Genomic DNA, 27,994 nt, shown 5'->3' on the forward strand with positions numbered 1-27,994 from the left:
CTTTTGTTGCTCAAGTGCTGCCAGACTCTTAAAAAAGTAAAACTACAATCCAATAGCGTTGCCACAGCTTTCAATGCAGCTCAATAACATCTTTTAGCGGTAACATTGCCAAATGTACACATCTCTAGCGCGTTTTGCAACATTACATTTTTTGTTGCACACGAATCTAAGCAACGGTGCATAAACAAATGTGAAGAAAAATCGCTTTCATTGATTTCCATTTAGTGCGGGGAGCACCAAAAGTTGCATTTTAGAAAAGCCCATTTAGGAACAATTCAGAGAGAGACGCAAAATGCCACAGGAACAGAATACGTCGTCGCAGCCACAGCCACAGCTCGATGACGAAATCGAAAATGTGCGTGTGGTGGTGCGCAGTCGACCGATGGACAAAAATGAGCTGTCCGGGGGAGCGTTGAGTGCCATATCGGTGGATAAAATCAATCGAGCCATCACAGTTATAAAGCCCAATGCCACGGCCAACGAACCTCCTAAGACATACTATTTTGATAACGTCTTCGATGGCAACTCAAATCAGCTCGATCTGTACGTGGACACGGCGCGTCCGATTGTCGATAAGGTGCTCGAGGGCTACAATGGCACCATACTGGCGTATGGACAAACCGGAACGGGCAAGACCTACACGATGTCCGGGAATCCGGATTCGCCACAGACGAAGGGCATCATTCCGAATGCATTTGCGCACATCTTCGGGCACATTGCAAAAGCCCGTGAGAACCAAAAGTTTCTGGTGCGTGTGAGCTATATGGAGATTTACAACGAGGAAGTGCGCGATCTGCTAGGCAAGGATGTAAGCAAGAGTCTGGAGGTAAAGGAGCGTCCCGATATTGGCGTTTTCGTAAAGGATCTCAGCGGCTATGTGGTGCACAATGCGGACGATTTGGAGAACATAATGCGTTTGGGTAACAAGAATCGCGCTGTGGGTGCCACCAAAATGAATCAAGAGTCCTCGCGCTCGCACGCCATCTTCTCCATCACGGTGGAGAGCAGCGAGCTGGGTGAGGGTGGAGTTCAACACGTGCGCATGGGAAAGCTGCAGCTCGTCGATCTGGCGGGCTCTGAGCGCCAGTCAAAGACGCAGGCGACGGGCCAGCGGCTGAAGGAGGCTACCAAGATCAATCTGTCGCTTTCGGTGCTTGGCAATGTGATTAGTGCGCTCGTCGATGGCAAGAGCACGCACATTCCGTATCGCAATTCGAAGCTGACGCGCCTGCTGCAGGACTCCTTGGGAGGCAACTCCAAGACGGTCATGTGCGCCACCATTAGTCCCGCCGATTGCAATTATATGGAGACAATTTCGACTCTGCGCTATGCCAGTCGCGCCAAAAACATACAGAATCGCATGCACATCAATGAGGAGCCCAAAGATGCACTGTTGCGACACTTTCAGGAGGAGATTGCACGTTTGCGCAAACAACTGGAAGAGGGCACGTTCGAGGAGGAGCTACAGAGTGCCGAAGAGGAGGATGAGAGCCCCGAAGATGATGAATTGGAGACGCCGTTGGAAATAGATCTGGAATCATCAGTCACACCAGTGTGCGCCAATGGCAAAAAGCCCAAAAAGAAGCGTGAAAAGACCGATGAGGAGAAGGAGGAGCTGGCCATGCGCAAGACCGAACATCAGCGAGAAATTGAGCACGCAAAATCCGAGCAGGAACAACTGCGCACCAAGCTCGTCTCTCTCGAGGGCAAAATTCTGGTCGGCGGCGAGAATTTGCTGGAGAAGGCACACACCCAGGAACAACTGCTCGAACAGTCCATAGCTGAGCTGGAGGAGCGCGAGAAATCCGAGCAGGCACTGCGGCAGACTCTGCAGCAAAAGGCCACCGAACGCATAGACATCGAGGAACGTTACTCCACACTTCAGGATGCCAGCACAGGCATTACCAAGAAAATACATCGGGTCATGCAAATGCTGATGGGAGTCAAATCGGAGCTGGCCGATCAGCAGCAAGAACATCAGCGCGAAAAGGAGGGCATCTATGAAAACATACGCAGTCTATCCCGCGAATTGGCGCTCTGCGAGTTGGTGCTTAACTCTTATGTGCCCAAGGAGTACCAGTCGATGATCAATCAGTATACCCATTGGAACGAAGACATTGGCGAATGGCAACTCAAATGCGTCGCCTATACGGGCAACAACATGCGGAAGCACATCTCCGCCCATAAGAGCAGCGGCAAGGAACCGGAATTCGTCGATCTCTCGCATGTCTATCTCAGCTATAACACCGATGGTGTGTCCAATCCGGTGCGCTCCAAGTCCGCAGCGCGACCACGTACCTCCGGTGTTCCGAGACCGACCACAGCAAGGCGATATTGAAGTGTAAACATTCTATCTGGGCTGCGGGCACAGTTTTGGTTTCTGCTCTTGTTGATTTTACTTTTCTATGGCTTGAAGTTTTTATGCTCAGCGAATTTAAATTTAATTTGATTCTGCCTTCTCTCCTACTCTCAATACACAGGTATTATCTATGTCAGACTTTTCGTTAGTCTTTTGTTAATTTATTGTTTAGGTGACTTTTAGTTGAACTATTTTTAAAGCTACATTTAGATTGAACAAATCAAAATAGGGTGCAATACATTCTAGTTTATTCTTTAAATTAATACATACAACTAAGCTGTTTACATAATTCAAGCACAAAGTTGCATACATTTTAAGCTCCGCTTTATAATTATACAAATATGTGGAATATTCAGAGATAGTGTGACGTGCTTTTGGCTTTTAAATAAAATTGATAATTTATTATCCTGCAATTTTAAGAATTTGTTGTTTGAACTATTCAAGTGGTTGTTAATCACAGATCTTTCAAATATTAATTTTGTTTCTTATATTGTTTATTTTGCCACATAACTTGGATTGCTGCCATAAACTGGATTTCGGACAAAACTGAACATTGGCGCGCAAGAGCCAAGCTGGTTCCATAGTGTAGCGGTTATCACGTCTGCTTTACACGCAGAAGGTCTCCGGTTCGATCCCGGATGGAACCAGAACAAGAGGTTCATTTTTATATTATATTATGCTGCTTATAAAGTAATTTATTCGTTTTGTTTATTCTCAGTAAATTTTTATTTAAAGTGTTAAAAATGTATTTTAAATTGCACAAGTTCTTTGAAAAATTAAAAAGATTTGGTAAAAAATTTAAAAATATGCACGAAAATAAACGGTACAATCACCAACAAAATAGTAATATTAAATTCTATAAGGGACCCCGTTAAATAAATATATGCACTTAACTGTAAAACAAAAATTTAAGAAAAAAAAAATAAAAAAGTAGCCCATCTTGGTTCCATCCGGGATCGAACCGGAGACCTTCTGCGTGTAAAGCAGACGTGATAACCGCTACACTATGGAACCAGTTGTGAATTGTCTGCCAAAATACATATAGAAATGTTACCCTGATAAACAAAACATGATGCTCAATAAAAAATATTTTCCGACTTTTATTTCAAAGCAGTAGCATCGCCATTGTGTTCGAGATTTTTTCGTTCACATTGGTTTTTTCTTTGACTTGAAAATCAGTTAAAGAGCCTTTGTTTTGAAAAGCTAGTAGAGACTATTCCTAAATATATAAATATTATTATATATGTATGTACGTATTAAAATCAATAATAATCTTGTTTTATTTTTTCAAAAAGTTAAGTTAAGCTGATCAGTTTAAAATCTGTTGAAATTTTTGATTTGTTATATACTAATCCCAAGTAGAGATTTCCAAAATAGTAAAAAAACAAATCTTAAATGCCAAGTATGCAAAATTGTAGGCGTAAACTGTAGACATTTTAAAATAATCGGGCAACCAAAGTCCCCAAAAATTATATGCAATAAAGTGTTTATCAATAAATTTGATTGAACTAATACTACACTTTTTTATGAAAAGAAAGCAACTATTCAGTTGAAGATCCACCTATAGGCAGTTGGCAATGTATTTAACTTTTTGTAAAAGTTAAAAAAATGAGTGAAATTTTAACAAAATTTCTCGAAACTGGATAGAGGGATACAATTATTGGACTTAGCCGGCAGTGTCGGGTTGGAAGATGCTAAATGCTTATGTATTTACTACCAATTTGTAGAATACAATCAGAAAATTAAAAAATTATCGTTAAGAACTAAATAATTTAAAACGAATTCTCTTAAAAAGTAATCTGTTCCTCTCCTCTTAATATAATTTTAGAAAGATACAAAAATCCGAGTAAAAGATACAAATAACTAAAGCATCTGACGCTTTTAATATTACAATGCTTGTGTGTGTTACAGTGCCTTACTAGCTAATATTTCAAGATATTACAGAGACTCTTTAATGATAAATAACTCGGCATAAAAAGTCCGTAAACTTATCATGTCAATGGAGTTTTAACTAATGGTTTATTTAATAATCCCAAAAATTTAGCCATTTACTAAAATAAATAAAAACACACATGAGATGAGCATTTGTTTGTTGTTAAAAGTAAATATTCAGAGTCTGAACATCCTCCTCTTGGTGTGCATATAAATCGGACACCATTCCTACCTGAACGCATTGTTCGATTCACAATCAGGTTCTGGTACCCTTATTATGCTGATTCACTCAAAACGGATGTGTTTCATTGCACAGTTTGGCAAACATGAGCTGATAACACAGTCCGAAACTGTACTTTTTCTATTTTTTCGTTTTCGGTTCTTATTAATTGCTGAAGTAATTTTGTTCCGACCACACGTACAACCATATTTGTATTATTTATTTCGTTGGAAACAGCACGCATTTGTGGACCCTCTTATCGGCACGATTTACTCTTGCCATTGGGGGTTTGCCACCGCTAATCGGGGGCGTGCACATTTTTCGGAGTTCCACTCAAAGTGTCGTCCGTCTCTGTATTATCTGTCTGTGTGATGTCACGAATAACTGTTCAATATATAACAACAAATTGTTTCGAAACTGTGAGAGAGGCATGAAGTTAAATTTAAATAAGTGAGTGACCGATCGTTCGTCTCGACTCGCGAGTGCTAATTGAGCGGAAATGCCAAGCATTTAACGTGTACACTATGCAACAAAGTATGAATTTGACAAATAGATAACATACTATATATTTTATTATAAAGAGAAAGGGAGTACATTGATCTGTAATTAGAATAATATGAGTTTTATTTATTGGAAATGCCAAGAACTTAACGTGTACACTTTTCAACACAAATTGTGTAATTTACAGATGGAAAACATATATTTTAATAAAGTAGGGAGGAAAATTGCTCAGCAAATTGAAATAAAGCGTATTTTTAATTATATGGATTTTTAACGGCCTTAAAGAGTGAAAACTGCATCTTATAATGATGTGTTTTAGATTCAACTGCTGGTTTGTGCCATTTCGTTAAACACAAAAAGCACTCAACAGTCCAGTGGTCATTGATTTGAAAATTTAGATTTAAAATATAGCTAGTTCTGAGTGTTATAAAGTAAGTAAAATTGTGGAATGTTACATTACAATGTTAGAAACATGAATAATTATATAAGAAGAAAAAAACTAATACCGTTTTTACTAAACTTCTTAAAAATTGAATTGAACTTTCAATAATTTAATTTTTCAATTATCTAATAAAGGTTTGGATGTCTTGTTATTTTTATTTTGTACATAGTATTTTTTATTAATGTGATCAGCTGCATTTAAAACTTTATTAATATAAATCACTTTTTAAAATTAATTTCAAAGATTGTTTTCTAAAAGGTACTTTCATGAATATTTACAATTTTGAGAAAACTTCCAATCAAACTGTAATTGAATTGTTTTCAGTAAGTAACAAATGGCATTTGTGGTTCAAAGTGCACGGCCTCTTCAATGAGTTGAAGCATGGTCGGGCTGCAATATTTTGTAGCGCAGTGTAATTGAGTCGAATACGGTCTCGCACTTTCTGCGACAGACACGAATGCGGCGTTCGTTAACTTTCAGTTGAAAACTGTTAACGCTGATCGTAAAACGTGCGGGTCTCGCATTGCGAAACGGAAAAAAAGTGTATTTTAATTTGTCATTTCTGTAACTTCTGTGTTGATTTTTAAACATATTTCAATTTCAACTGAACGTGCAATCGCCGACACTAAAAATATACATATATACATAAAGAGAAGAGATCGAAATAAAAAACCTCGTGTGTACAAAAAGCGGCACAACATTCTCAGTGATATACACATATTAACAATACATACACACACCATATATAATTAGTAGCTCGGCTGATATTTAAACAGCGCATAGCAACAGTTTAAATGTGAACAGCGCAAACATTTTATAAATATATGTGCAATTATTGTTAAACACTTTTAAAAGGCATTATTTTTTGAAAAGCGAATAGCAAAGACCCGTGAAAAGAAACAAAAAACTGACTTTTGTGCTGTTCCAATGTAGCCCTTCATGGATAATTAACACGAACGCGCTTTGAGACTTGAGTTTCGTGTTAAAAATATAATAGCTGTGACAAATAAAGTAGCAAAAAAGTAACAAATTAGTTTAAACGTATTAAGAAGCAGAAGTAAAAAATTCATTCAACAAACACTGTGACATCCAAGTGAGTCACGAGCGACACAAAAATTTCCGGTGAGTAAGTCACAATAAATGAGATCAAACAAAGTCCAATTGGCCAAAATAAAGTTGATCAAACGAGAATGTTGTTAAGCATTAAGACATACTATTATCAATTACGAGCATATTTAGCAAATTTGTAGACGTCGTCGTTATTTTTGCGAAACACCCGGCAAATATGTATGCACGCTTTAAAATAGGCCAGACGATTGTTAAATAAAAATCAGGTCAACATTTTGCAATACAATTTACACTTCTTTTTAACAAATATAGTACAGTACATATTTGCTTGCTTAACTGAAATGCGCAAAAGGCACAATTTGTGCATTGCCTTCAAGTCCAATGATCATCACATCATACGCATCTCAATTGTTCAGAGAACACAGCACATGATGGTGCAGTTTGTTGTACTATATGGTGCGACGTAATTTGTAAGGGTGGTTCGAAGTACACATCCATACATATGTACATACATGTAGGTATGTATGTACACTTACCAGTGAAAAGGTTCAACTGCCGGGAGAGCTAACCTGCGCGAAAGGTTCAGTTGCCTTTGCAACCGGTCTTTGCAGCAACCACTTATAACATTTGACTCAAAAGTTTGGAATCAAAGCCTTTATTGTTGTTCTTATTTAGGGTATTTTTCGATCTATTTTTGGCGAGCGATAAGGCCAATTGCCAATAACTGGGCCCTGATTACTAGATGATTCATATACAAGTATATGTCTGGTATTGCCGGAAATAAGATAACAGTTCGCCAGAACGCTACATTAGAGATATGGAGGCCTTGCAAATGGCAAGCCGTTGCTTGACTTCAACATCGTGTCAACCCTAGTCACTTTTAGGGTCATACAAGGTTCCCATTGGGCGTTGACTTCAGGTTCAGTATAACACTAGCGCCGACGTCGAATCAACAATTTGACTTTAACAAACAAGCCGTCATGCCAAACAGATTTCGACGCAAGTGCTTAAAAATACTTGACGAATTTACGTAGACGTAGATATTCTTGTTTTCCATGCATACTATATATGCACATATTTATCTGATTAGATAAGATTTTGCACGACTTGAGCAAGCAGTGTCATATGGAGAGCAGCCCCCGAGCGGACACATATATCAAAAGATATGACATTCAGTAACCGTCGGGCAAAGAGCTAGATTGTGAAAAGAGATAGGACCAAGCATGTGTTATAACACCGAAATTTAAAGATCGAGCAAATCATTATATGCATTAAAAATAATAAAATTTGTAGTTTTAAAAAGGAGATTTAAAAAAGTCTTGCAATAATTGGGTAGTTAGATAATTACAGATCTGGGTTCCACTATTTTTTATTCTATTTTCATCTCTCGTAACTTTTATTTCAAAGCTTAAATTCATATTATTATAAAGGATTATTTAAAAATGAGATTTAAAAATATTCTTGCAGTAATTCAGTAGTTAATGAAATACGAATCTATGCTGTAAGGGTTTCACTATTTTTTATTCTACGAGTATTTTCATCTCTCGTAACTTTTATTTCAATCCCTAATTGCTTTCATAATTGTTTAATAAAAGCATTTAAATTGTATACTATTTAAATATTTATAATATTTGCCACCAATTCGTAAACTTTTACCAAAATGTCTCGAAAAAATATACACAAATCTTATATTAGTTGAAAAGTAATCACAATTTTAAAAATGCTTAGCGTTCGATCAATTTTGTAAATTTGTATTTTGTTGTTCTATTTTAAGATTAAGTAAAGAAAATATACTTTAGCTAACCAATCACGCTTATTTCAATTTGTTAACTAAAGCTATGTATACTTTTTTGAAACCTTAAAGTACTTAAAAACACATGGCACACCTTTTAAAGATCGCATGTTTTTAAGAAGGCAGTTGAAAACTTCTTATTATGCGAGGAGGCAAACGCCGTAATCATTAAGTTTCCAACCTATTTTTATAAGCAAATGTGCATATGAGACAAGACTTTTAAATAATTTACCAAAAATATCAAAAAAGACAGTCAAACCTCAGAAGTTCACAATTCACACAATTGTACTGATTTGTAAATCGTTGGTTGCTCTCAGCAACATACGAAAAAGTAAAAGTTTCTACGTCAGCCGGTAAGTTTACGCACAAAAAAGCCAATGGCCTACAAAACTAACTCAAACGAATGAGAAAACAGAATCTCTAAAAATAATCTCAAATTACCCCCAAAACATTAAACTCACGTAGTCAGCAGTGGCTTACCGCCTGGCAACAGCCTCGAGTCAAGCCAGGTTCCACATCGGGTTCGCATCAGCGTCTTCATTATTATGATTAACTTGATTATTGTTATGGTCTCATGATAATGATGATCGTCTGCGTTGTGGGACCAACAAACAAATAAAAGGCAATAAAAACTATTAAACTACAGCGGCGACGCCACTACCATGCGTTATCGTCACATGCTGAGGGGCAGGTCTTTTCCGAGAAGTTGTCAGGCCGCTTATTGAGAACGCCAGCCAGCCGCAGAGAGTGATCGGGAATCGGAGCTATTGTTTCTTTCATTCACACACATTCCCAGGCACATGCACAGACGATTGAGGTCAAAATCCTTGAGGTTCTTGTCCTTCCACCTCTAAGCGCTCTGTTGTCTGCGCAAGCGTGTCTGTCTCTCTGCCTGCCTGCCTGCCTGTCTGTCTGGAATGTTGGCAGGCATGTGAATTTTCATTTGTACTCTACATACTTGTACTGTAATGTACTTTGCTATTGACCGACTTGAAATTGGCTAATCGCATCTAATGGTCCTCGTTTGAGTACAGCTGCGACACTTTCAAGGTTGTTTTACGAGTATAATCCTATATAGGGGGCTAGCTTTGTATACCTAGTGCCTGAAGCGTGAAGGGGTATGCTTCTAAATTCGTAGCCTATGTATCAACAGGCAAAACTAATAATAATAAGTGAAGAAATCGGTGTAGCCATGTCTACTAATCTACTTATTTATATTGGTTTTTAAAATCGGTGAAAAGCTATTTAAATCAAATTTGATATATCCTTGGCTTATACATGTATTGATTGATTGAGGTCTGATTTGAGCTATCGGATATCGGACTATATTCTGAAGCAGTCATAGAAATGAAAACTTCTTTCTATAAACAATTGGAAAGTTCTATAATAGAAATAATAATGCTCCAAGTTAGGGTCAGATCAAATTATAATGCCATATTGCTGTCACAGTTATTGAAAAATTGATATAAGTTTGAAATACCGAACCCACGTACATACGTTTACGTACTTGTTGACTTCTTTTTAAATATTATGTTATATAAATGTCTGGTAACGCCAATTGATTAAGAGCATTTTCAAGTTAGGGCCAGATCCAGCTATAGCTGTCAAAGTTGATATAAGTTTGAAGTACCGAACCCACGTACATACGTTTACGTACTTGTTGACTTCTTTTCAATTATTGGGTTATATAAATGTCTGGCAACGCCAATTGATTAAGAGCATTTTCAAGTTAGGGCCAGATCCAGCTATAGCTGTCAAAGTTGATATAAGTTTGAAGTACCGAACCCACGTACATACGTTTACGTACTTGTTGACTTATTTTCAATGATTATCTATGTTATATAAATGTCTGGCAGCGCCAATTGATTAAGAGCATTTTCAATTTAGGGCCAGATCCAGCTATAGCTGTCAAAGTTGATATAAGTTTGAAGTACCGAACCCACGTACATACGTTTACGTACTTGTTGACTTATTTTCAATGATTATCTATGTTATATAAATGTCTGGCAGCGCCAATTGATTAAGAGCATTTTCAATTTAGGGCCAGATCCAGCTATAGCTGTCAAAGTTGATATAAGTTTGAAGTACCGAACCCACGTACATACGTTTACGTACTTGTTGACTTATTTTCAATGATTATCTATGTTATATAAATGTCTGGCAGCGCCAATTGATTAAGAGCATTTTCAATTTAGGGCCAGATCCAGCTATAGCTGTCAAAGTTGATATAAGTTTGAAGTACCGAACCCACGTACATACGTTTACGTACTTGTTCACTTATTTTCAATGATTATCTATGTTATATAAATGTCTGGCAACGCCAATTGATTAAGAGCATTTTCAAGTTAGGGCCAGATCCAGCTATAGCTGTCAAAGTTGATATAAGTTTGAAGTACCGAACCCACGTACATACGTTTACGTACTTGTTGACTTATTTTCAATGATTATCTATGTTATATAAATGTCTGGCAGCGCCAATTGATTAAGAGCATTTTCAATTTAGGGCCAGATCCAGCTATAGCTGTCAAAGTTGATATAAGTTTGAAGTACCGAACCCACGTACATACGTTTACGTACTTGTTCACTTATTTTCAATGATTATCTATGTTATATAAATGTCTGGCAACGCCAATTGATTAAGAGCATTTTCAAGTTAGGGCCAGATCCAGCTATAGCTGTCAAAGTTGATATAAGTTTGAAGTACCGAACCCACGTACATACGTTTACGTACTTGTTCACTTATTTTCAATGATTATCTATGTTATATAAATGTCTGGCAGCGCCAATTGATTAAGAGCATTTTCAATTTAGGGCCAGATCCAGCTATAGCTGTCAAAGTTGATATAAGTTTGAAGTACCGAACCCACGTACATACGTTTACGTACTTGTTGACTTATTTTCAATGATTATCTATGTTATATAAATGTCTGGCAGCGCCAATTGATTAAGAGCATTTTCAATTTAGGGCCAGATCCAGCTATAGCTGTCAAAGTTGATATAAGTTTGAAGTACCGAACCCACGTACATACGTTTACGTACTTGTTCACTTATTTTCAATGATTATCTATGTTATATAAATGTCTGGCAACGCCAATTGATTAAGAGCATTTTCAAGTTAGGGCCAGATCCAGCTATAGCTGTCAAAGTTGATATAAGTTTGAAGTACCGAACCCACGTACATACGTTTACGTACTTGTTGACTTATTTTCAATGATTATCTATGTTATATAAATGTCTGGCAACGCCAATTGATTAAGAGCATTTTCATGATGTATGTATGTATCTTAATTGAAAGCCAGTGAAAATTCCGCATCAATTGAAGACAACATGAACGTTAATTGTCTTTGAAAACATTTATAAACAATTTCACGCAAATCCACCAAAGCGACATATACTCGTAGACAGTTGACAGCTGATTCTATAGAATGTATATAGTAATGGTCATTGGGGTAAATGACTTTGGAATTATGTTTGTAATAGCTATTACTGTTAACTGCGCATTCCTATAGCAGGTTGCATTTAAATAAATTCCAATTAAATACAAATGCCAGCCTCAATAGAATAGATACATACATGTATGTATGTATGTATGTATGTAAGTATCTGGCGGGTGCGGCGATGCATTGAGGCTGTCGAGAGGGACCTGTAGCTATGCGGAATTAAGCCGAGAACTTGACTTGATTCTATGCGAATGACAGTCATATACTCGTACAAAGCTATGCAATTGTCATGATTAAAATGGAATTGACGTTGTGTGTGCATAACTAAAAATAAATGTTCCAAGAACAAATAGTGCTTCAAGGTGCTTTAGAGGTGCACTCACGTTTATGTTCAGTTTCTGGCACCCTTTTGAATGAGAATTGCATAAAAATTGCCTTTGCCTTTCTCAATATCTTTGTTGTTTATACTACATACATAAAGTGAAAATCAATTTTCACGAAAATTCCCCATCCAATATAGTGCTATATAGTTGGATCATTCCTACACACACATACGAGCACATGTATATATTTGCTTGTAAAAACCTTAGAATCATCTTCCTCAAGATGTACAAGTAGTAGCACTCGCCTTGATCTGAGGCGGCCAAGTTCAATAGAACTCTGCTGGCTGCGCGAAAAATGTTGTACAACGCAAATGGCACGACGTCGTCGAATTTTCCGACGCTCACTCGGAACTGTGCTGGTCAAGAGCCGCGCCGCACAGTTTCGGTGGGAACGTCAAGGCATTCAGACGATCGGTCGGTGTGCGAAAAGCTCTATAATATTTTGCCACGATCACTGGTGCTGTTTTATCTCTTAAATACCGCCTCAAGTACTTGGAAAGTTAAATCTGTGCAGATTTGTCCGGTTTTGGCCAAAACTATTAAAGAAAACATCAAAGGTATATAGACTTGTTCTCAAGTCTATATCTAAAACAGTTCTGTGCAAAAATAATATTTAATATTTGTGTGATTCAGTGTGTTGACAAAGTTCTAATAGTGGCTTCTCTGATCAATTAAGGAAAGGTAAATGAACTTACCAATCCACATTTATGCTCACATTTAGTAATGATACGAAACGGTTGATATTGGGAAACGAGTTCATTACATCAGCCCTTAAAACCCTTTCTTCGTCGAACTGCTGCAGATTTAAATTAGCAGGAGCAGAGAGAGAGATATTCTCATTAAGATTTAAATTTGCCATTTAAGCTGAAATCCTGGGCAATACAATGAAATCGAATCATAAACATTTTGGAGATTATAGATTTGATTTTATTATTAACACACTAACAACAATAACAAAACAACAAGCTTTCCTATAGTTGTGCATTCAAATGTGTTGTACAACCAGTCCAATATGCATAAATAATTGTTCAAGTAATACTAAACTAATTTCATAAACATTTATGCATTTTAGATACATTCGATTAAATGCAGCTCTGACCGATTAAATGTTTCTTTAGAGAAAAATAGATAATGGTCGGGTTTTAATTAGTTTAATATCATTTAAAAATAATAACAACATTTTTATTTAAAAACTGTCAGCATGCCTTAGAGACTGTACTAAGTACTTCAAGTTTAAATTGGTTAGATATTTAAAAACTCACAAAATAACATAATAACAGAATTGGGATAGCTACCTTGTTAATATTTTAATTAAAAAAAATTTTGCCATATAAAGTCGACCACACGTTCATTGTTATGGCGCACTATTTCACCTTAAAATGGAACTTAGTTGAATTTGTTGAAGTTTTTTCATTGATAATATGCAAAAGTTATTTTTTAAATGCATCGTGCATTATTTAATCAAAATTATAATACTAAAGCCTTAGATTCAACTCCCAACCTACTGCACAAATAAAGCTTCATAGTTAATGCGATAGGTCGGCATACGGCTTCCACCCTTACTATGTTTTATTTTATTTGATTAAAAAAAAAGTACCCCCTGGCCTGGGTTCCCTCAATCCAATCTTTACACCAATCTATCACGTGATCATAAATCCACTTCGATCTTTCCGTGAATTGTGGATTTTTTATAAAATATGATGAAATATTGGATGCTTCGATGACTTTCTAGAAAATATTTATTCACAATCACATTTCATTAATTCTCATTCCATTCGGTCTAGGAATGATAATAGTAATTACACAATTGGTTGCTTATCTGTCGAATAAAATAAATAGAGTTCTATGGAATTTCCCATTAAATGGCATTATTATTATTCCAATTCATTCGTGACCATTTAATAAGCATCAGATAACAATTTAGCAGTTTTCTGGATTAATGAAGCCTTTCACATTTTAATAACCATTTATTGCGTATTAAAATACTACTAGATATGTATACTATATAGCACGAGCAGCCGTGAAACTTCGCTAAGGTGTTAATCAACAAAACTTTTGGGCATGCGCGCGTGGCTAGTGAGAGTCGTCAATATTTTCAGCTTCATTCAGCGTCGTAGTACGTGCCAATGATAAAGATACAATCCTCGCAAAAGGCATCCACAATGTGCTGCTCAAGTAATTCGATTACGTATAGGACATACTTATATACATACATACGAGTATGTACATATGTGGGTGCCACGTGCGTAGGAAACAGTAAACTAGACAGACATATAGTCGTCGTCTTTGTAGTCTAAACAATGGCAATGATAAAAAATGTGCATGCACCTATGTACATACATATGTAGAGGTGGAATAGAATCGGTTGCATTTGGTGTTGACTTTGATTACGAAACAAAGAGGCAGCAGTGTTGTCTATTCTTAGATGTCAGGAAAGGCTAGATAGATCAGCAATTGAAACGAGCTAGGCATAGCTAAACAAACTACAATGCTGATTTTTTAATGTTACTAAACAAAAGAGCGAAACAAATTTACAAATTGTCCTTTAAAATTTAAATTACCCTTTTAAATCCAAATATAATAATATTCTTATTACTTATGTACATCTTAGAAATTTAAATTATCCTTTTAAATCGAAAAATAATCATATCTTATTACTTATGTACATCTTAGAAGCTATCAACTTCCTAAGGACCAAAAGCGAAAAACTTATGCTAAGCTTATCTCTCTTATCTCCCCTCTTATCTTCAATTAAGTCTATCAAAAATTTAGAAAAAATTGATCGAACACATAAATATAATTATTTAAAAATTATTCTAAGCAAATCCACTTAAGCGAAACAATAGACAACGTAAACTTTCTAAAAAACCAATAGTTATGACAAAATATAATGTAAATATATGTATTGTATATAAATAAAAAAATAAATGTAAATAAATATGTGACAAGTCGACAAGTTGAGCTTCGATCAATAGAAAAATAAAGCAGTTGTGTTGGATCTAAAATAAAATAATACCAGTTAGAAGCACCGAAGCAAAAAAACCACCAGAATTTCAAAAAACATTTGAAATCTCATCAGCCACAATTTTCTATCTTATTCAAACTCCATTCATGGCGGGAAAATGGCCACAGTGGCAACACTGTCAGGCAGAGAGAAAGAGTGGCATGCGGGAGAGCAGCCATGGTCTTGCCTTGGGTTTGTTGTTGTTGTTGTTGTTGTCGCCACGGTCTGCTTTGCCGTCGCTTAACTTTGTTGTTGGCGTCAATTTATTTTGCTTATCAGCAATAGTCGGCGGTTTCTTTTTTCCCTCCCTATTCATTTATTAGTATGTACTTTTTGTTGTTGTTGTTGTTGTTGTTGCTTTAGCGGCGCGTGGCAGCCCGGCATTGTGGCAAAATCTTGCTGCCAAGTGTGCAGTTTTTTGGCCTCTTCGGCTCGATCGTATAACACACATAGCTGGGGAGTTGGGCAGAAAGGGGAGGGGATAGGGGCAGGTGGTTGGAGCCGATCATGTGTGTGGCGACTGTCAAGTGGCTCGGGAGTGAGCAATTAATTGACAGGTTTTTAATATCATGCATTAATTTTCATATGATAATTTAAATATGCCAACACGGCGATTTTCATTCAGTCAATGCCGCGATCGTTCCCACGTCAGCGGCCGCTTCGGTTTTGTTGCCAAGCAGCTTTTCCGCCTCCTTTATCCGAATGGTTACCATGAAGGTCTGTCTGCCTGGATTTTGAATAATTCATGACGCCGTCATAGAAAAAAACTTTGTTATGTCTGCAAATTGTGGGAGCTTGGTTCCGATTAAATTTTGGCTGATCTGGTCACGTGTCTGGCATATCCAAGCAAGAAGTCTATTCGGTTTTTGTTGCCAGGCAAATTCTCATTTTCTGGTTGTTTTCCCAGAACCTTTGGAATATTTCATATTATTTGAGCTGCAGACCCGCTGTGCCGTAAAATGTTCAAACTTGTGGGCTGTGTTTGAGTTTTGTTTTTTAGCATTATTGGAATGATTATTTCTTCTTCTTGATGGTCATGCACAGAAATTTATATTGATTTTCGGAATTTTTTGAGTGTTGTTTATAATTTATTGCTGTTTATCAAACAAACGATTAGTGGCGCATTTATCATTTAAATTAATGATAGGAATACTTTGCACGTCAATAAACAGCTTGGAAAATGTTGTAGCAAATCGTGCAGTAAATATTAGCATAAATGCAAAGAACTTTGATTTATTTTAGGGAATTTTTCTTAAAATCAAGTCAATAGAAATTATTCATCCACACGTGCTAATTAGTTTCATTTTTTCTTTCGGTTCTGATTAAATGTGGGAGAATCGCTGCCATATGTATATCGCCTACATATGTATATGTATAAGTAATTCATATTTTTACGTTTCGGAAATGAATTAATTTGTTCATATTGTCCTTTTTGATTTTAGTCACATTCTTTTTAAGTTCATTTAAACAATACCGAAATCGAAATGTTTTGCAGTTCTGCTTATATTTAGAAACGTTTAAAACTCTTTTGAAACTGAAAGGGGAAGCGCTTTGCTTATCAGAAAGTTAAGGAAAAGGATCTCAAGGATCTGCTAGGATGGAAATATTATTAATTCCATCAATTTGGTTGTTGGTTTTGGTTAGATCGTTTTTATTCTCATATTCTTTTCATTTAAGAAAATGTCAAAATATACAAAAATTCCAATTCTGAAATGTATTTTTATTATTTCTTTTTTTTGCATTTCTTATTTGTGTATATTTTTTATATATCTAGTAGGTTGGAAATATTATTAATCGTATTTGTCTGAGGATTTTTTGTCAGACTGTTTTGCTTTGACAGAATTGGGCTTTCGTATCCCCTTTCCCTTTATTTCCATCACTATCACTAAATATATTATTATTGTACTTGAATATAAACTAATCGGAATGTACCAATAAAACTAACCTATCATAATATACAAATATAACAAACTTTTTTTGGAATAGGTAAAAATTAGTCACCCTCCTAATTTTTTGTTCAAATCAAAACGCCATAAATCTTTAATTGCGTTGAAATAGCGGGTTGTGGAAAATAATTACAGCATTTGTCATAGAAACTGCCTGCGACTGAGGAATATTTTTAAAAACCTGCTGGAATAAATCTATTTAAATTTAACGAACACATTGTGAATCACGATTTTCTCAGTAACTTTCCATTAGACATCCATATCGAGTGAAGTGAAAAGATAGACAGGCGTATCAGACGAACTGACAACATAATTAAATAGACATAAATATTTCACAAAATATTCACCCCATACTCGAACTCGTGTGTATAAACTGTGACTATCTAATCATAGTTTTGAGTCCATTTATAAATTTGAGTTGGGAACTGAAAACGCATTAATCTTGCTGGAAATATGTGACCAGCTGCCAGCTATCGACTAAGTAAATTATTTACACTAGCCTTAGTTGATTGATTAGCTGACAAAGCTGAGAGAAACAGTAGCGATAGGGGAACTACTTGTATTTCCATGCACGTACAACTTCTATAGAAACCTAACATCAACTCGAGGTCAGATTAATTTTAATTAACAGGCATAAATTACTGATACATATAAGTATTAATATCTAGTTCAGTAGTACAGATCTGACTGTCGCATTGCAGCGCACGTTGAGCTCCATAAATTTTAGTGCCCGACTTGATGACAGATTCTGAGAAACTTGCAAAAAAATAAGATGAGAAAAGTGTCTGGGAAAACAGGCATGTTTATTATGACAACAAATGTCTTGATGATAAAGTTAATTAAGTTAAATACGGTTTAGTGGGCAGACAGCCACAAGCGCCAAAGACGTCAGCAAACTGTGAAAGTTTGTGGGCTAAATAGTCCTATTTTGAGTTTTTATTTTAATCACGTCTATCTCCGGCTTTGCTCAGCTGCTAAATTCTTGACGTCAATCGCAACTTTAAACAAAACTCACTACCATTGGCAGAAACAACAAAAACTCTGACAAGCGTGTTGAATTGACAGGTTCAAGTCTTTTCGTTTCTGACTCTTTTCGAGGCGATTACAGGGCGCACATCAATTAGGAATTACGAGTATATGAACGGCTGGGGATACTTGTATGTATAAAAAGATATTTTAGCACTGCAAATAAACTCGTCGAGTTAAAAATGTGTTTGCGTTTCAAAGAAAACGGCCCATCCGACCGTTGCAGCTACTTTTCACATTACCGGCAACTGTTTATTTTCATGGCAAAATGAAAATGAAATGATTTTCGCGCTGCCTCATTGCAATGAAATGTTTACCTTCACTTCGACAACTGTTCGCGGCCAGACCCTGAATTCGAGCGTACTAGCCACCCACAAACGTATCGATACGGCGATTACTTCATACTTTATATTATTTTATGCATATACGTGAATAACTATATTTTTCGAACAGTTGCACCAACAGTAGTTACTTATGCCATATAATATTAGTTACTACGAAGAGCGTGTGTAGCAACTGTTTCGAACAAATTGTCTGAAAACTTTGCATATAAATCTCAAATAAAAATAAGATCATAAGATTTGATATCAGAAACGAGTATGCATATTTTTATATTACTAGGAAACGAAAAACTGTTTCAGTAAATAGAGCAAAGACATAATCAAATAAGTCTTTAACAACCAATTGCACTAAGCTATAGTTACAAATATCACGTTAATTGCTTAACTGCTTCATATAGCCACTAAATATGAATAACTGATTCTTAATGAAGTCAACAGGAGATTGCTTGTCAGTATATTGCTGTTTTGTTGAAAGCTTTAAAGCGTATATTAGGTTTGTGCAAAACAGTTAACACTCTTAGAGAAGCATTCCCGTCTTCATCAAGCATATATGTTCTTCACCAAATCGATCTAGGCAAGTCCAAGACCAATCTTGGCATGTAGACTAGGCAACAGAAGTTTATTTATTTTTTTGAATAATATTCATATTAAACAACCTTTTTAATTTACCTTTTAAGCGGTTGATCATCATTGCAGCGTTAGCAATTGTTTTCATCTTTTAAAATAAAACTTTTTAATTTCAATTCCCTCCTTCAAGCCCCATAGATGGTGGTCTTCATTAGATACATATTTGTTTCTAAATTACCATAAAGTAATTATCGAACTTATGATATTTATGCTAAAAGTCTTTATTTTGTTGCAGTGAATCAATAAATTTTGTTGCTTCATTGTTTATTATGGCTATTGTTAATCAACATAATAATTGAAGAGTTTCACTCAATTTGATTTTAGGCGTTTTTATCCATTTAACACCGTTCGATCAAACTTTTTGTTGGGTTTTTCATTTAGCATAGAGTTTATTGTTTGATTAGTTAGTTATTCAAATTATTTCGGTATTTCGGCTGTATTTCTAACGCAAAATAAAAGCATTATACTTTTGTTACTCAACATGACAGCAAGGATTTGAAATTATTTAATGAATGATTTTTGAGAATTAAGCGCCTTTACTAAAGACCGTTGATGGAATAGAAAGAATAGAAAGCAATTGTAACTTGTTCAGTATTTTATTTTCTCGAATAGCATTAAATAAATGCTAGACGTTGATTAAGATTCGAATAGTACGGTTATACTTTTAGGCGGAGTTGAAATTCATATTTCTTGTTTGCCATTTATTTCATAATATATTGATAATGGTTTCGCGATCTTGTCTTAGTAACGAATAGTAACAATTATTTAGAAAAAATCTGAATTGTTCTTGCTCTAAAGCAAGTTTTTAATATGAAACGAAATATAAACATAATACATTCTATTTGCAAACTTCTCAATATTTATTTTACTTTTATGGGGCAGTTATTGATAATCTTTAGTAGCTTACCACTTAGGAATAGCACTTCATATTAAACAGTTAACTAGTAACTATAATTTCTGCTGCTGTTCAAGCAATCATCTGCTTAGAAAAGTAGTATAGACCTCTTTAGACACGGACTCAACACAAGTGTGATCGTCATTTAGCAGCGAAAGCAAGTCGGCTCTGCAATCAATTAAGTTTGCCATATTTCATATCAAATGAACCATATAATCGGACAGCTCGTTAAGTTGATGACAAAGCCAAACAAATGCAAGCTAAAGCGCGTGCGCGCCGGCGGTCCGTTTGTTTGCAAATGTTCAGAATAAACAAAGGCGGCGAGACGAGATGATGTTGCAGCCAGCCAGTCCCGGCCAGAGCTGGTTGTTTAAAGAGGGTCATGGCTGAGGGAGGGAGTGACTGACAAATCACGAGACTCCCACAATTGAAATAATAAACAAAAAAGCAATGACCGACTGAATATTATTTTTATCCGATTTTTTTTTTTTTTTTTTTTTTTGACATGTAGGCGCCAGTTTATAAATTCTTGTTGTTTTATTTGTGGTTTTAATCTGTGCAACAATAAGACTAAACAATATTTTTGCATTTCATCATTTCTTTGCAGTTCTTCAAATGGGTTGACTTGTGATATTGAAACATCCTGAACCCGGGAAACAAAAGGTAAGCAATTAAGCAACTCACACTAATACTTACTTCAGCAATATTCTCAATGTTTTCCAATAGTTTATAGTTGGCGCGTGCAACACGCTCCAGTTCCATATTCGCAATGACTCTAATAAAATTTTTACACTTAGGTAAACAACTGTCGAAATGGTCATGTAAATATAGCTATATGGGAATTTCGTGTATTAAGCTGGCATTAATGCGAGGCATTTCTCATTCCATATTCGTTAGGGATTTGCTCGTGTAAATATTTATGTGCTGCTACATTTCCGATGTGAAAAGTTGGGCGAGGCGCGCAAAAATAAACCAATCAAAATATAGTATTCATTAATTCAGACTGTGCGCATAGGTGTCTAGGTAATCGGAGCAGTAATTCCGTAATTTCAGCATTTAATTGCATCGGCACGTTGAGAGATTGATATTGAAATGATCAGCTTCAAATAGTGCACAGCTGGCGTCTATGATGGGTTTTATAATTCACAGCAGTGCAGAGTTCCTATATACTTACATATACTCTTTATTATATCTTAGTCTACACATTTATCATTATCTTTAAATGATTTGTTTGTTTGGCTTCAAATATAAATTATTCCACGCGAAATTTTAAAAATATGGCTACAAAGCTCATATTTAATTCTCCCCATCAGGGTGTTTGTTAGATATTTTTTTCAGAATTATAGAGTTTTGGCTTTGAAATTTTCATTTTTTACTTTGAAAGACTCTTACCAGAATAATTAATACTAAAACTTTATATTTATTACTTTAACTTTTATTTAATCATCAATTTTATGTAAAAAAAAAATTGCTTAATTTTTAATGGTTGCGATAACAAAATGGCGGAATGGCACTAGAATTCGAAAAAATAGCTTGTTTTGGATTTTCTTTACAGAAGTATGGAGATTAGATTTTGAACTTTTCTTCTTTACTTCGATAGACTCTAACCATAATAATTTATTTATCACAAAACGTTATATTAATAAGTTTAACTTTTACTTAGCCATCAATTTTGTGTCAAAATAAAATATTGCTTAATTTTTAATGGTTGCCATAACAAAATGGCGGAATGATTTTCTAATAATCATTTTAAATGGTTGGCTTATTTGGCTTCAAAAGCATTTCCAAATATTCTTTATAGCACTAGAAATGGAAGCTTTGAACTTTTCTTCTTTACTTCGATAGACCCTTATACGTGTATATATTAATTAGTTAAAGTTTTATCTTTTCAACAATTTAATTTTAAATTAAAATATTGTTAATTATCAATTGTTCCGATAACGAAATGGCGTAAAAGTCGATGCATAACCAAGCCAAATTATTTATGTACAATAATTGTTAATTATCAATTGTTCCGATAACGAAATGGCGTAAAAGTCGATGCATAACCAAGCCAAATTATTTATGTACAATAATAGAAGTATATTTAAATTTTCCCATATATTTTAACCGGAACAGCTTGGCAGTGCAAACTTTATAGAATTTTGAATCCGGAACCGATAGTTGTTGTAGGAAATGTCAATAACAAATTTGTTTTGCAAGTGTATGTCATATTCGGTGATGCCTAATGTAAACTTTTCCTCTTGTTTACAATACATAACGTAGCAGAATGACTATACACATTAGTTTTGCATTCTATTTAGATTTCCTCGCAAAGTTTTCTCATACACATATATTGTATTGAAGAATTTTCAACAGCAAAACAGAAACATTTGCGGAATATCTATGTATTTGCAACCGAGCGAACCTCTAGTAGTTGTTATTGTTTATTCTCTGTTGGGTAAGGTAAATTGATTACAATTGGAATTTCTAATTACACGTGTTTGCATATACATATGTATATATATATATATGTATATAGTAATGAGTAGCTTGTCCTTAGAGATATATAATACGTTAAATAAATATTATGCACAAATTCGAAGGTGTCATAGACTTTGCACTATTGTTACGAATGTTTTATAATCAGTAAGGTAGTAGGGTAGTCAAAATTAATAATAAATGCAAAACATATAACCTAAGAAATACAAAACGTACACCCTAAGAAATATATTTGTAACTTTAAAGAAAACCGAAAATAATACCTATATGCATCAAATAAACAATAACAAAAGATCTGACATTTAGACATCTGACATTCCATTCACTCCTAAGAAATAAAACAAACCATCAATAGGATGAAATTGAAGAATATCTGAAGAAATAATACATATGTAAAATAAAGATTTATTTGGTTTTGCTTTTTAAACATTCACAAATTGAATAATAGATATCTGACGTTTATAAATCTGACGGACAGACAATTCTAACCTGTGAGCTTCATATTTGTCCGATTCGGACAAATTTATACTACACTACTGTTCGATATGCCTCTTTTCATAATCGTCTTGGCTCGGATTTATTCAAAAGCAAATTTGTTTTCAGCAGAGTTTCCAAGAACTCATGATTTGGATGATTCTTAAAACTAAGTTGAAAGTCAATATTAAACCGATTCCATAGAGCACTATACATTGTTTGTAATGATAGACCAAGAGCTCATTAAAACAGCAGGTTATATGGTCGGATGGGTTAGAAGACGATTATCTGGTGGGCAGATGTTGTGGAAAAATATTCCCAAGCCATTTATGTCTACTTAAACGCTCCACTCAGCTTGCGGTTCATAAAAATAATTTATTAGTTTTATAAATGCGTTCAATTGTTTACTTTTGCCAAAAATTCTAATTTATTTTCGCAAATATTTGGGCATGGGAGCACGAGGCCTACCGAAAATGTAGAAACAATTACTAGAGAACGAAATTCCGCAGTCTCATGGGCATTGTACGAATTTAATAAGATTCTTCACTTGGTCGAAAATATAAATGGCAATTGTTAATTTAAATTGCTTGAACGATTTTAATTTTAATGGAAACGTCCTACGGCACAACAAAAGAAAATGTGTTTCAAATAAACTTGTTTATTATTGCATTGTGTCGGAGAGAGGAATGTGTTTTAAGTAAATATTTGGGGTTTCTTTTTTTTTTTTTTTGGGCGTAATGGGCATTTATTTTTTGGTTTTTATTGAAATCTCGTCTATGACGTTGTGCCTTTAAGTGTTTGGTGGTCAATTTCTTTCTTAGAAACCAACGCCAATTTCCCAGTACTACAATTTTTTTGTGCTTCTTCTTTTAATTTGTTTGCAGGGATACAGCTGGAATCCATGTAAGCCAAACATACGACTGGAAATAGAACCCCCAACCGCAATAGGAACAATAAACAATAACTTCGCTGCAGTTTAGAAATTTCTTGAAATTTCTCTGGAAACTGTTTGGATTACTGCCCCAGAGCAGAGCACCACCCATGAACCACACGGTCGCTTCGCCTGACAGCGCGGCCTCCGTCTCCAGCAGCAGCAGCAGCAGCAGCAACAGCAGCACCCGTAGCCCCTACACTGGCGTAAAGGTCCAAAATCTGATCAACATCCTGGGCCATTCCTACGCCGTGCGTGCGGACCTCAATTATTCGCCCTAAGTGGTCGAGTGAGAGATTTGGAAAGTATCGAGCAGAGTCTACGCTTGTGAGGAAGCGAGGACAATCGGTGATCGTAGAAGCACCAAAGCATTCCTTTTTTAACATCCAGTCCACGTAAAAGGCTTCAAGACGGCCGGAACAATGCTTAAAGTAGTCGGTGCGTCATGGCAGAAAACGCGGATAGGGACGTATATACTGATCGGAGCCGGTTTACTGGTGATCGGTGCGTTCTTTATCGCCTACATGGATCGGCCCGAATACGATGGCACATACTGTGCCACAGCATACTGGACGAAACAGGCTGGCTTTAAGATCGAAAATTGGAAGCAACAAAACGATTTAGTAAACATTCCGCAGGGCGTCGCAAGAATATGTTATAAGGACTCTGTCTATGAGAATGGGTGTGTATTTATATAAATCAACCTCTTCATAAATAGGGGGGAATTTGCTGACCCTTGTGCTCTCAATTTTATTCCAGATGGGCGCAAATCGAGGTGGAAACACAACGTAGTTATCCGGATTGGGTGCAGGCCTATGCAGCAGGCATACTCGAGGGTTCACTGACCTGGAAGAACATCTACAATCAGTGGGCCAAGTGAGTTCTTCAACAGTCTGTTTCAGTTCCTTAGATACTTATAAGATTTGAATATCCTTTTACAGCACCATTTCGTCATCGTGTGAACGCGATGAGAACTCGCAACAGTTCTGTGAATGGCTGCGCGAATTGCTTCTCAGCAATTATCAGCGCCTGAAGTCCCAGGCTGTCCTGCGGGCCGAACACGATCACTACTGGCATCAGCTGCACCTGTTCTTTAATCAGCTGGAGGGTCTAGAGACGGGCTATATTCGTGGAGCAGTGCGCGCACGCTCGGACTTGGAGGAAGAGATACCTTTGTCGGATTTTTTGCTCATGAACGCGGCGGCCGATATACAGGATCTGAAGATCTACTATGAGAACTATGTGTTGCCAAACATCACAGCTACACCCCCAGAGAGGGGGCAGACGAGTGCGACTGGCGGCGAGCCTGTTGCCAAGAATTTCTTTCTGCCCAGCGCCACGATGCTGACGCGTATTTTGCAGCCGGCAGAGTCTCCGCAGTCGCTGCAGTTGCTCTTTGGCCACAGCACGGCCGGCAGCTATTCATCGATGCTACGCATACAGAAGCGCTACAAATTCCATTATCACTTCTCGCCCAATCAGCGAACCAACACGGTGCCCGGCGTGGACATCACATTCACCGGCTACCCAGGCATACTTGGATCCACGGATGACTTCTATGTGGTGAAGGGTAGACAGGTGCAGTCGATTGTCGGCGGCGTGGGCATCAAGAATGAGAATTTACAGCTGTGGCAGGCGGTGAATCCCAAGGATGTGGTGCCACTGGTGGCACGAGTTATGGCCGCAAATCGCATTTCACAAAATCGCCGCACTTGGGCGCGTGCCATGGCACGATTCCCCTACACGGGTGCCAAGCAATGGATCAGCGTTGATTTGGGAAAATTGGGTGCTCAGGGTAGTCTCTACAGTGCTCTGGAAACGGACGAAAAACATGACGACGCACCAGTGCCGGTTAATGCACAGGACACGGCCTCGATTTCGGAGCGCCAGGATCAGCGTAAGGGCATGGTTTGGATAGCCGAACAGCTGCCGGGTCGCATGCACATCAAGGATGTGACCGAAACTTTTCTCGCCGGCGGCAATACGACATGGGTGGCCAATGGAGTGCCCTATTTTGACGAGATACTCGAGGCGAGCGGTGTCACGCGTGAGAACTATAATGCCGATTTGACGCGCGCCGAGGAGGCAGAGCTGACCAATCTGGAGGCAGTCGATAAGTTTCTGCGAACACGCGGATTCCGTGGTGATCTGTTGGGCGAGGAGTCCATTGCGTATGGGAACATTGATCTGAAGCTCTTCTCCTACAATGCCCGTCTGGGCATGAGCGACTATCATGCCTTGGCGGGACCAATTTTCCTGCGCCTCCAACACATGCAAGCGCGTTCGCTCAGCGGCGAGCACTTGGAGGATGCGGCAGATGCGGCGGATGAGGCTGATGAGGCTGCACCCGCAGCCATCGGTGACGAACGCTTGAGCGTAACCATCGATGATGCTGCCGGCCTGGCCGAACTGGAACTGATTACGGAACGGCGGCCAGTGCGCAATGATATGCGAGCTGTTGCGATGCGGCGTCTGGGAACTGGACCCTTCAAATGGTCCAGTCTGCAAGGCGTCGATGGCGGCAATCACGAAGGTCATCCGGACGAGTGGAACTTTGACAAGGTGTCGCCCAAATGGGCGTGGTAGAAAAAGCGCTCACCTCTGCAACAACAACATCATCCCTCTGCTAAAAACCCATTCATTATCTATAGGTAGAAATCGTCCGTCGTCCACATTATGTACTTATCTCCCGTATCTCTGCGAGCAACAGAAAAAAAACACCAACAACACAAACAATTCGAATTTTATCTTTGTAATTTACTGAGAAGCAATTATTGTTTAATAATGTATGTATTTCGTGTGTGTTCTTAGCTGATAATCGTAGAAACGAATGTGTTGCGTCCATAGTCATTAAACTAGTAGTCTTTATATTGTGCGCTCAAATCTAAAAATACTGTCTTCCAGCCTTGCACAATTTTCGAGGTATCTTTTTAAATTGTAATATTTTTATAGCATCAAATTTAGAATAAATAGTAATTTTATAAAAAAAAAAGCTATTTAAAAACAAACCTAATGCCTTTTTTTTAACGAGAAATGAGGTTAACAACTAAATCTGCAGGATCTGTTCGGGAAATTCGAGTTGTAATTGGAATTTCTTCAAATTTGTCGAAATCGTCTTGGCTTAGTTTGTTGCTCGATTTGTATGAAGTTTGCGATTTGCATTCCCTAATATAAAAAATATTTTCTTAGGACAAAGGAACTGGATAACATTTAACAATTGAGTTTTTTGAAAAATATATTGCGACGTTGATTTAAATCGAATTTCTAAAAGGGAACAGGATTGTATGCAAGAAGATGTATTCGAAATATTTGTAGACATCGCATGAAACGGATATCAAGTTTTTCGTTTAGCGGACACACCACAAAGGAACTGCATAAATTCATTTAACAAATGAGTTTTTTGAAAAATATATTGCGAGTTTGAATTGGAAAAAGGAAACAGGTTTGTATGCAAGAAGCGGTTTTTGAAACGGGTATAAAGGTTCTTCATTTAGCGGAGACATCAAACCAAATTAGTTCTTTAGCGCCATCTAGCGGTATCACAAGTGCTTAGCAAAGCTTTCGTGTGCTTTAACCGTTAACTTGTAATGCGGTGGATAAAAAAAAAAATCAGAGCAAATACAAAATGATGTTTCACTAGGTTTTTTTTTTTGCTATATTTCTTGAAATATAGCTTCCCTAATTATTTTCATATTCCCAACAAGTTCCCAAGTTCGTATTCAAGAAAATATTTATTTCAGCTGCCGGGCTAACGGTCAGACTTGCAAAAAATTCCACACAAGTTTTTGTTATTTTTTAAAGCAGGATTTAGAAACCAAATACTGAAGAGAATAATTTTATCAGAAAGCTATATGTTAGCTGTAAATTTAACTAATTATTAATTTTTTTTGTAAATTTAGAGATTTTGTGTTCAAAAAATTTGGTTATCTATCAATCTATAAGTATTTCATTCAGACAAATACAGACATAAAAATGTAATTTAAAATATTTCCCTGCATGGAGGCATCCTTATACAAACCTTTGGATTTGGAACTAGAAACCCGGGTTGAAAATATGCTAACTTATATCAAGATCTGCATTAACACTTTTATAGTATCCAGGATCAAGCAGTATTCACATCGTTTATTCCTTA

The 27,994-nt window shown here is 36.6% G+C and overlaps 2 protein-coding genes and 2 non-coding genes across 5 annotated transcripts; 3 read left to right on the forward strand and 1 right to left on the reverse strand.

Annotated features, from left to right (window-relative positions):
- The first annotated feature begins 144 nt into the window (after positions 1 to 144).
- On the forward strand, positions 145 to 2,631 carry LOC115622565 (kinesin-like protein KIF3A). Its single transcript, XM_030516537.1, has one exon. It carries the CDS (start codon positions 293 to 295, stop codon positions 2,336 to 2,338), a length of 2,046 nt encoding a protein of 681 aa, XP_030372397.1. The 5' UTR covers positions 145 to 292; the 3' UTR covers positions 2,339 to 2,631.
- Positions 2,632 to 2,933: 302 nt separating this feature from the next.
- Trnav-uac lies at positions 2,934 to 3,006 on the forward strand. Its single transcript has one exon. It is a non-coding gene; the product is annotated as a tRNA-Val (tRNA).
- Positions 3,007 to 3,300: 294 nt separating this feature from the next.
- On the reverse strand, positions 3,301 to 3,373 carry Trnav-uac. Its single transcript has one exon. It is a non-coding gene; the product is annotated as a tRNA-Val (tRNA).
- A 2,616-nt stretch (positions 3,374 to 5,989) lies between these two features.
- Positions 5,990 to 26,870, forward strand: LOC115622768 (putative phospholipase B-like lamina ancestor). 2 transcript variants are annotated; one of them, XM_030516824.1, is made up of 5 exons: positions 5,990 to 6,576; positions 20,584 to 20,639; positions 23,816 to 24,544; positions 24,622 to 24,738; positions 24,804 to 26,870. In XM_030516824.1, the coding sequence occupies exons 3-5, from the start codon at positions 24,285 to 24,287 to the stop codon at positions 26,446 to 26,448; spliced, it is 2,022 nt and encodes a 673-aa protein (XP_030372684.1). In that variant the 5' UTR covers positions 5,990 to 6,576; positions 20,584 to 20,639; positions 23,816 to 24,284; the 3' UTR covers positions 26,449 to 26,870. The 2 variants fall into 2 exon arrangements, with proteins under 2 accessions (XP_030372684.1, XP_030372685.1); XM_030516825.1 differs by lacking the exon at positions 5,990 to 6,576 and adding an exon at positions 12,536 to 12,818.
- The last annotated feature ends 1,124 nt before the right edge of the window (positions 26,871 to 27,994 follow it).

This window comes from Scaptodrosophila lebanonensis, unplaced genomic scaffold, assembly GCF_003285725.1.
Source record: "Scaptodrosophila lebanonensis strain 11010-0011.00,11010-0021.00 unplaced genomic scaffold, SlebRS2 tig00000043-arrow-pilon, whole genome shotgun sequence".
Lineage (NCBI taxonomy): Eukaryota > Metazoa > Arthropoda > Insecta > Diptera > Drosophilidae > Scaptodrosophila > Scaptodrosophila lebanonensis.

Bases quoted from the DNA above. Each gene is read 5' to 3' on its own strand.
- LOC115622565 (XM_030516537.1), top strand. From the start codon at position 293: ATGCCACAGGAACAGAATACGTCGTCGCAGCCACAGCCACAGCTCGAT.
- LOC115622768 (XM_030516824.1), top strand. From the start codon at position 24,285: ATGCTTAAAGTAGTCGGTGCGTCATGGCAGAAAACGCGGATAGGGACG. The intron at 24,545-24,621 runs GTGTGTATTTAT...ATTTTATTCCAG, and splicing joins GACTCTGTCTATGAGAATGG to ATGGGCGCAAATCGAGGTGG. The intron at 24,739-24,803 runs GTGAGTTCTTCA...ATCCTTTTACAG, and splicing joins ATCTACAATCAGTGGGCCAA to CACCATTTCGTCATCGTGTG.